Consider the following 10,023-nt stretch of genomic DNA (forward strand, 5'->3'; position numbering starts at 1 on the left):
TCACACCTGAGTCACTCTGTACTTGAAGCTTCTCCGGCTCCTGTTTTCATTGCCGTCCGGCCTTTGTACATGCTGTTTCCCCTCTGTGGAACACAGCTCCCCTTCCCACATTCTCCAGCCCTCAATATGCCTTACTTACCCCATCCATTTGCCAGGCTCCACTTCCTCTAGAGCTGTGCTGTCCAGTACAGGAGCCACTAGCCACATGAGGTTATCAAGCCCTTGAAATATGCTACTTCATATTAAGACATGCTTTAAGTGTATTTTACATACCACATTTCAAAGCAAAAAAATGGTTAATTCATAATTTTTATACTGATTTCATATTGAAATGAAAGTATTTTAGATATACTGGTTTAAGTAAAATACATTGTTGATATCATTTAAAATAAGTTCACTTGGTTCTTTTTACTTTTTAAAATGTGGCTATTAGAAAAATTTTAATTACATACGTGGCGCACACTCTATTTCCGTTGGACAGCACTGCTTCTAGGGCCTTCACTGAGAACCAGGTGACCTGAGAGGCCACCTCCGGCCCCACGTCAGCTGCTGCCTGGTGTCCACCTGCCAAACAGCAGGCGCTGCCAGGGGAGGGATGGCCTGTCCCACACACGGAGCCCAACACACAACTATTCACTGAATGGGCAGACCTGAGAAGAGACACAGGGAAAAAAGCGCCTCATGACACTACTTTCCCACCTTTTATTATTCAACAAATGGATGGGTGTGGAGACACAAGGGTGGGACAACAGCAAAGTTTCAATAAATAAGAGAAACGGTGACAGCAGTGGGCCCATGCCTGCACAGCCCCACATAAATAACGAGGTTGCTGAGCCAGAGTGGAGACGCGGGCTAGGCAGTCGCCCGCACTGCCCAGGCCAGGGGACGGACACACCAATACCACAGGGACACAGAAACCACCGAGGCCAGAGGCCTCACCCCTTACCCTCCAAAGCGCCTGAGATCTTGTGGGTGGCTGGGCAGGTTGGGGCTCTGTACCACAGCCCCGCCCAGGTCAAGTCTGTTTTTTCAATTTCAATAAAAACAGCAGGGTCAGGGGCAGGCACGTGCATTATGCCCCTTCTGTAGGCAGAGCCATGAATGGGCAGCCCCTTGGGAGCCTTGAAGGTGGTGGCCCTGAAGCAGCAAAAAACGGGGCCAGATAAAACTAGTGGGAGGGGTGGCAAGGGGTCAAGTTCTCCATCTACACGACCCAGCCCAGAGCCTGCAAGATGCAGGAAGGCCCTGGGCACCGAGACGCCACTCTCTCCCCGCTTCACAGTCAGAAGAATTAGGACCCAGTAATGGCCAGGGGCTTGCCCAGGATTAGAACCCAGGAACCCGGTTCCTAGCTCATGGCTTTTTGTTGACTCCTCCCTTTGCAGGACCTGTCAGGAAGGAGGGGGAGGTCCCCTCTACAGAGGTAAGGGGTGGCTCATCACTAAGGCATGGGGCCAGGGGTGCCAGGTAGAGGGCCCCTCCCCACCACTGAGGCCTAGCCACCTGGCGGTGCAGAGGACCCTGTGGGCTCCTAGGATCCAGCCAGGGCAGGGCACGGCATCAGGGACATCCTGCAGGGAAGGAAATGGGCGGCAGGGATGGGAGGGGCTCTCAACCTGCTCCTGCACACAGCACCCGCCGGCACGCTGGCCTGCCTCCTCACTGGGGTGGACGCTCCCACCTCCAGGCCTTGGCCTTGGCTGTTCTGTCTGCTGGGCCATTCTGGATCCTCACTGGCTCAGCTGCAGCTCTACCTCCTCCAGGAAGCCTTCGGAGCCTCCCAGGGCAAGGCTGCAGTATCCTCAGACGAGACAGCCCCTCAGATGACCAGGTTGCTCTCACTCAGCCGGACCACATAGCGGTTCTCCTGGGGGACAGGGGTGAGGGGTCAGAGCTGTCAGGGGGCTTCTGGACTCCAAGGAGTATCACAGCAAACAGCTAGCGCAGACCAGCCACAGGCCTCTGCCCAGGTGGGTGGGCAGGTGGACAAGGAGGGCCCCAAACCAGGGCCCAGGAGACCCCAGGAGGTAGTGAAGGGGAAGCGGGGTGACAGGAGGGGCAACATACCAAGTGGTGAGTCCCCAGGAGGCAGTAGCCCTCTGTACCTCCACCCCTGCCCCATCTGCAGTCGGGGTTGGCACAGGTGCCAACAGACACCTTTCCCCTCTGGTCCTTACCTCGGCCTTGTTCTCTGCTGGGGACTTCAGCCACTTAGGGTGGCTTCCACCACTTCCCAGCAGTGTCCGCTGCTCACTGGAGAGGCCACGTCGTGGGGAGTCAGGGAGATCACCCCCTGAGGGCCCGGCCTCCGTGATGGTCTTCACCTCTGAGGCCACCGAACTCATCCGCTGCTCAGGAATTCGGGCCACACGGAACCTGTGGGGAGAGGTAGTGCGATCATCCTCCATTAGAGGAAGGACCCCAGGTGTGGAGGGCGCAGCATCCACCAGGGTCACACAGCGAGTTCATGGGTCAGAGCCTGAGCCCTCCCCACGTCTTCCCACCCACTGACAAGCTCCCAACACCTCCCGACACTAGGCTGCAGGTGGACAGGCTCTTAGCCTGAGGTGGCGCAGGTGTGATGGGGGCTATGACCCTGCCCTGGGGGCCCAGGGACTCCATGTGAGAGAGCGTAGCTGGGAAGACCTGGCTTTTCCCTGGCCGCCCCCACTGCAAAGAGGCCCACTGAGGCCAGGAAGGGTGAGGCCACCACTGAACCCACTGTTCATGGATCAGGCTAGGGCCCTGCCACCCCCAGAGCTGTCATGTCATGTTGTGGCACCCTGCTGTGTCTATGCCCTCCTCACCTGCCCACAGACAAGATGGTGATCTCGCCCTGGCGTCCTGCCTTGGCCCCGACCTTGGGCACCCTGGCCGGGTTGGGCAGGAGTCTGGGAGTAGTAGTGGTGGCAGCTGCAGCCTCGGGGGACAGCAGCACCTCGGGCCACTTCTGGCTACAACGGGAGCAGCAGGGGCCAGAGAGGGAGGCCAGGCCCTGCACAGTGTGGAGGTGGTGGCGATGCGGGCAGACGTGTGGCATGCTGGGTGGGCCCGGCGGCAGCCTGTGGAAGACACAGGTGGGAGCGGTCACTGGGGCAGGGCTGGGGCAGGGCAGGCCCAGGAGACCCCAGGAGGTAGGTGAAGGGGAAGCGGGGTGACAGGAGGGGCAACATACCCAAGTGGTGAGTCCCCAGGAGGCAGGCTGATTACCTGTGGTTTGGGTCCCTCCTTGCCCACCTGCCCACTTACCTGGGTAGAGGCCTGTGGCTGGTCTGCACCAGCTGTTTGCTGTGATACTCCTTCAGCAGCTCCTCCAGGGCCGCCGCATTCTCTGTGGGCAGCTGTAGTCAGAACCCGGCTCTGGGCCGTGAGGGGCACTCCCCCCAACCTCCTGCCCCAGCACAAATCCCCCTACCTACCCGCCACCCCCTCCCTGGTCCAGGCTGTGTGCCTTTTCCTCCACCTCTCACCAGGCAAAAGCAGGCAGAGAGGCGGGAGCACCATGAGCCACAGTGGTCAGAGAGGGGGCACGCTGGCCTGAGGTATCCCGGCGGGAGGGGCAGAGCAGAGCTCTGGGAGGGATGGGGTCAGACCTCCCCCCTCACCTTTCTTCTCTGTGATCAGGCGCACCAGGACCCCAATGGTGTCCTCATTGGCGTCATCAGTGTGGTAGGCAGGGTTGACCCCTGGGGAAGAACAGAGAACCATGATCCTAGGGAAGGAGGCAGTGGGACACCCTGGGCTCACAGGCTACACCAGGACATGGCAGCAGAGGGCGCCCCTGGCCTGGCTGTATGCGTACCTAAGGGCCTCAGCTCTGATTCTGAGCCCATTATCACCTTCACTACTTACTCAGCATCACTGCTCCCTGCACCCAGCAGCACCAGGGGCTTAGCGGTTTCAGGGCCATCAGAACTCCACCGTCCCTGCAGATGTGTGGGATGAGGGAACCAGCCTCTCCCAGGGCCTGCCCTCTCCTCTCTTTAGCCTCAGGGAGCTGTGGGCTGCCTCTCTGCCCATGACCTCCGACAGCCCCAGCAAACTCTGCCATCCCAGGCCTATCACCTCCCTGCACACCGCCCTGTCGGTATAACTAACTGAGGACCCGAACCTCAAGAGCATGAGAATGGGCCATGCAATCATTCCTGGGCCAGCAGCAAACAGAACTCTTAGGACTTGCACCCAGGCAGCAGCCAACAGTTAAAGGGAGTCCTAGGCCAAGAAAACAAGTGCAGTTCCAGGCAAAATGGCCTGAGTTGCCACTTTCCTGCCTGCCTAAAGCGCCTGTCCCCCTCCTGACCCCTGCAGACCGCAGTGTCGGAGGTTGAAAAGGGCGCTGGCATGGCAGGCGCCATTCTATCTTGACTTGGCCCCCAATTTCTGTGAGCAGTGTATGTGCATGTGGGATCCCGGCCCTACTAGCCCTCAGGGGACAGCGCAGAGGGGTAAGGGGAAGAAGAAAAGGGACCCAGGGCCCTGGGGTAGGGGCAGGAGGAACATGTCTCTCCCTCTGGGTCCAGGGCTCGTAACTCAAACCACAGCCTGGAGCTGAAACCTGAGCCTCGCATGGTCCCTGTCCAAGACAGCTGCCCTGCCAGCCCTTCAGGCCAGAGGTCGGAGGTCACCCTGAGTACCCAGAAAGCAGTCCAACCCTTGAACCACACACACAACTGCAGTCCCTGAGGAGTCCAGGCCCTTACAGCTGGGTAGGGCCTCACACAGGGAGGGAATCCCACTGAAGCCACTTGACCTCTGCTCTGCCTCTGCTCTGCCCCAGTTGCCACGTCGGGCCGCCTCACCCTTCCTTCTACTTTGCCAGTCCACAGTGTCTCCTCTGCGGCCCACGTGCGGCACCTCCGGGAAACTCTCCTGATTAGCCCTCTGCAGGCCTCTCCATGTCAGACCCTCCAGACCAAGTAGGTTCTCAGCCGCGCCCTCTGGCCTCCCCACCCAGCCCCAGGCTGGGCCTCACCGCTGCCTCCGCCTCCAGGACCAGGCCCGACCTCCTTGTGGGCCGTGCAGTGGTAGCCCTTCCGCTTGAGCAGGTTACACACCAGGATGCCTAGCAGCCCCATGAGGCAGAAGATGGGCACAATGGCAATAACCGCGTACTGGGCAGCTGTCTCCTCGGGGCTGCCCGCCCGCGTGCTGTTCCCAGGCTGCCGCGTCTCCCCCGCGCCGCTCGCCCTTGCTGCCACCTCCATGCCACGTCGGGCCCGTCGCCCCCGCTCTGAGCACCACGGAGGATGGAGGCATGGAGGAAAGACAGAGGCAGAGAGAAACACACTCAGAGAGGCCCAGGGCCCGGGTTACTGTGGGCAGGGGTCGGGGCGGTGGGTGGTACTGGCATGTCCAGAGCACCCACTCTCCACTATGGTGGGGAAGTAAAGGGCAACTCACACCCTCCTTTTTGGCCATCTGACCAGTCAGCCAGCCTGAGCAAGGCCTCCTCAGCCCTCAGGACGGCCAGACCCTGAGGCCCCTGTCCACCCCTCATGATGGGTCACAGGGGTGAACAAAAGGCAATGGTGCACATGCCTGGGCACAGCAACACCGGATCCTGCCTCCCCACAGCCTGACCCATGAGTCAGTTGCCTCAGAAGGTGACCAACTCAACAGGTGAGAGGAGGTGCACGTATGTAAGCGTATGTGCTCACACTCAGCTACGTGGGTTATTTCGAGGGGATAAGGACAGGAGACTGGTTGGGATGTGAAACCCAAGCTGTGGCAGCCACCTGCTGGACAGTCTCTGCCACTCAAAGACGGGGTGAGAAGACACAGCCAGTGGACCTGCTAGACACCCTGTGGCTGCACACCCTCCCCTGGGCTAGGGGAGTGAGGACCCCACTGCCCCAGACGGACACTGCGGGGCCCTTGGGCTCAAGCTCGCCAGACCCCTCCCCACACATACCCCGCCAGTCCTAGCCATTACCTGCCACTCACCGTAACAGCCGCGAGTACCCAGGGGTGTCCAGGAGCACGGCCGACAGGGAACATGGGGGACCTCTGACGGGGCAAACCACCTGCAGGGAGGGAAGATGTTACTGAAGCCCAAAAACTATCCTTAAGAGAGGCTGGACCTTCCTACTGGGCACCCTCACTGGTCCTGACCCACCCCATTTCACAGATGGGAAGACTGTGGCCCACTCAAGAGGTGAGTGAGGCTGGGACCCCAGGATCTCAAGTCCTGGTCACCTGGTCATGAACACCCACACCCCACCCCATGGCTCACCCAGGCTGGCAGTTTCCACATAGTGTGTCTCGAGTTGCCGTGCCCACCTGGGCCTCCAGCCTCCCTTGAGGGCTGCAGCGGGAGTGCGGCTGGCAAGGGCTAGAGCCCCAGGAAGCTGAGAAGGTGCCTGGGGGGCAGGACCTGCATAATGTGCCCCGCCCTGGTTCCTGCAGGAGGGGAAGAGTGAGAACAAAGCCAGGGGCCAGGCCTGAGGTCCCTGCCCCTGGCCCTCAACAGTCTTCCCAGGAGAGGTGGATGGGCAGGGCGAGCTCACCAGGTTGGGCTCCTCGCCGGGTGGGCACGGCCAAGGGGTTGTTGATGTTGCAGTGGCCAGAGGCCAGGGCAACAGCTGGAAGAAAAGAGGGCAGGACACACTGAGGGAGCGGAAAGCACCGGGACATGGCATCTCTGGGGCCACCTACCCCCCACCCACTTACAGTCACCCCAAGCACAAGGACCACCAATATACAGGGCCACCCCCAGGCTTTGGGGACACTCTCTAACCTCAGTCCCTTGTGCTACAAGTAAAATCTGCCTGTCCCAGACCGGCTGCATTGCCATTGCCTAGGCAAGGGGAGAACCACATCTGCTTCTGGAAAGTGCTGAAACGCCTCAGACAGGGCCAGATCAGGATCTTGAGCCCCTGGGTCTGAGAGTCACGCCCTTGTAGCTAACCAGGATGATGAGGAGGAAATTCCTCCGAATTCCTCTCTCAGGTTCCGCCCCCCTTCCTGCTGCCTTGGTCCACACACCACAGCTGAAAATATCATTAACCAGCCTCCGTTCATCATCCCTGGGGCCGAGACTGCAGATGGGGCCTCGGGGCCTCGGCTGAGTCTCTGGGACCACATTCTCCTCCGTGACCTTCCCACAACACAAGGCCAGCCCGTTCACACCCTGGGACCCACACAGAGCATGACAGGCCCCAAAGGAAGGATCTTCTCCATTCATGTCCTCCCCCTATTCCTCTCGGAGCTCCCTCTCTTCCCTCTCACAGTTAGTGTGAACTATCTGCCCCGAATCCTGCCCGCAGGGGAGATCCCCCCAGTCCTCCAGTTGGGCCCCAGTTTGGGGCAGGCACAGCGTATAGCCAGCTACCCTGAAGGGCAGAGGGAATGTCACACGGGAGGTGCCAGAGACCTCCTCAGGCCCTAGACGCGGCTCCAGCACGTGCCAAACACTGGGAGGCCGACGGCACCGGGAGCACGTGGGGCAGGAGGCGCTTCCTCGGGTCAGACTGCCTCGATTCTTCAAAAGAGCCATGTAACCAGCCCCAGTACCCGCCGCAGCACGAGGTTCCTGAGCGCAGGGCTCAGGACTCACCTTCCCCACGGTCCCATCCCCAACTCACCACAAGGAGGCAGGATAGGGGCCAGTGCGGTGGGCTCAGCTTCATCCTCAAGCCCCAGTGGGTCGCCAGCCTCAGGCAGATGGAGGGGAGGCTCAGACAGGGATGGGACAGGCAGGCAGGCAGGCAGCTGCAGTCCTCCTTCCAGGACGGGGCTGGACGGGAACATCGAGAGGTGTCACCGGGCAGGCAGAATGCTGGGGCGGCTTGGCCTACGCTCACCGGCCCTGCCCTCTGGTCCACTGCAGGCCCTAGCAGAGGTGGGGGCACCCTATCTGGGGCCAGCCTCCCAGGGCAGCTTCCCAGTGGAGGAAGGGCTTCCTGCCTCTTCCATAAACAGCCAGCTGCCCTAGGCCCGGGCAGGGGAGCAGGGGAGGAAGGAAGCCTACAGCCTACAGCCTCAGCCCCGGGAGGTGGGAGGAACGAGAGCGCTGACAGCGACCCCACGCCCGGCCTCCCCACTTGCATCCCCAGCTCTCAGGCTCCTGCCTCTCAGAACTCCTTGGGGCGCACAAGCATGCCCGCCTCTCCTACTTCTCTGCCTTCACTCTTGCTGTTTCTGCTCCAAGAAAGGCCTTTTCTGTCACATTTCAAAGCCCAGCACAAAGGCCTCTTGTTATGGAAGCCTTTCTAGACTTCCATTTCCCCAAAGCTCCCCCACCCCAACCCCATCACTGTGCTGGTCCTCCCACGGGTCCCACGGTCCCGCCTGGCAGACTTCTCCAGAGATCTGGGATGTGTCTGACTGCATCTCTTGAGCCGCGGGCAGACCTGCAGGGGTGGGGAGTGGCAGCCAGCATTCAAGCCTTCTGTCTTCTCTTGGGCACCTGCTGTGTGCTGGGCACTGCCCTCAGCACGGGAAAAGGTATGAACAAGACAGGCGCTGTCCCTGTCCTCAGGGAACTCACACCCCAGGGGAGACCAACGACCAACAGATAAACAGTGAGCGTCCCCGTGCCAGAGCGAGGGAAGTGCCAAGAAACCAAATAAGGCATGTGAGGGCACAGAGGGTGATGGGCACAGGCCTGAGGCTGAGCCCCCAGGCTCAAGGGTGTGGCCTCCTCTGTAGAAAAGTCTCCAGCAGAGGATGAGGTTGGAAGAGCAGGAAGAAGAATTTGGATTGCACAAAAGGGATAGTGGCAGAATAAGGGAGTTCAATGACCTCTTTCCAGGAGGCCTGTCTCCAGGCTCAGGAGGGTGAAGGAGGAGTGTACGTGGAGGGCCTCAGGCACAGGCCACAGGCAGCCTCTGACCCCCAAGGGGCAGCCTCGAGCAGCCAAGCCCAGCATGTTGAGGGGGCCCTGCCTGGAACCCCGGGGCTGTCTGATGCCCAGCCTGGCAGGAGAAGCACTGCCTGCAGTAAACCCCAGGTCACGGAAGAGCCGAGAGCCCCTTGGCCTACAGGCGGCCCGGACTTCCCACCAGGAAAAGGAGCCGGAGGATACTGATCTGGCTGCGCTGTGGGCCTGGCCTGGCACAGACCTTGGCGGGCCAGGGGTTTGAATTACACCCAGGGGAGGGGCTGGGGCAGTGGTCACACTATCCTCGGGACTCTCCAGGTCACTGGCCGTGGCTCTCGGCCCAAGGCCAGCTCAGGGGAAAACCTGGGACAGAAGGTCCAGCCACAGAGTAGAGTGAAGGCTGCACCCTGGCAGTCAGCACCCAACAGGTGGCATCCTCTGGCCCATCCTCCACCCGTCCCTCCTCCAACATGGTCACAAGTGTCCCCCTGCCCAGGCCCAGTTCCTACTCAAGCCCATCTCTCCATGGCCCCCTCCTTGGTTTTTCATGGGAGCTCACCCACAGACTTGACCACGAGCCCCAAGACCTCAGGCTGGCCCCGTGGCCCTGTCCAGCCCCCAGACCCAGCACCCGTCCATATCCCCAGGGTGGGCCAGAGAGCTGGGGCAGGGGTGGAAAGTAAGAGACCCAACGTCCACCGAGGAGAGACTCCCCCCTAGTCCCACCCCTGGCAGTGACTGGCACCTGCTGGGTGACCTGAGCTCACAGGGAGGGGCTGTGCAGCTGCCCACCTCCAGACAGATGGGGAGCTATGGTCTCAAGACTTCGAGGAGGAAAGTGGGGTCCAAAGGCCCAGACTCAAAGCCAGCGAGGGCCCACTCAGGCACAGACGCTTGCGGCCTAGCGCCCTGACGCCTTCTAATTATGTGCCTTCTAATTACCCCAAACCAGCACTTACTCCAGTCTGGCTGCCCGAGTCTCTGCTTACAGCAGCTCCCCCTGCCCCCGCAATCAGCCTGAGCCCCCAGAGGACTTGCCCGGTCAGGCAGCCGCTGGCCTCCACCCAGAACCCCCCTGCACGCACGTGGACCCCTGCTGCTCTGACTCCCCTCTGCACCTTCTCCCCACCCAGCCTCCAGCACCTATGCTCTGAGCCCTGGAGCCCTGACTGAACAGCAAGTTCAGATCAAGCCCCTTGGCT

At 60.8% G+C, this 10,023-nt stretch overlaps 1 protein-coding gene across 1 annotated transcript; it reads right to left on the minus strand.

Moving 5' to 3' along the window:
• Nucleotides 1-1,761: 1,761 nt before the first annotated feature.
• Nucleotides 1,762-7,643, minus strand: RELT (RELT TNF receptor). The gene is made up of 10 exons (XM_082844630.1): nucleotides 7,584-7,643; nucleotides 6,507-6,581; nucleotides 6,233-6,399; nucleotides 5,944-6,023; nucleotides 4,973-5,230; nucleotides 3,606-3,686; nucleotides 3,250-3,331; nucleotides 2,808-3,062; nucleotides 2,178-2,376; nucleotides 1,762-1,867 (listed from the first exon to the last, which is right to left on the minus strand). The coding sequence occupies exons 1-10, from the start codon at nucleotides 7,626-7,628 to the stop codon at nucleotides 1,820-1,822; spliced, it is 1,290 nt and encodes a 429-aa protein (XP_082700756.1). The 5' UTR covers nucleotides 7,629-7,643; the 3' UTR covers nucleotides 1,762-1,819.
• Nucleotides 7,644-10,023: the final 2,380 nt, after the last annotated feature.

Source organism: Leucopleurus acutus, assembly GCF_964270905.1.
Source record: "Leucopleurus acutus genome assembly, chromosome: 8".
Lineage (NCBI taxonomy): Eukaryota > Metazoa > Chordata > Mammalia > Artiodactyla > Delphinidae > Leucopleurus > Leucopleurus acutus.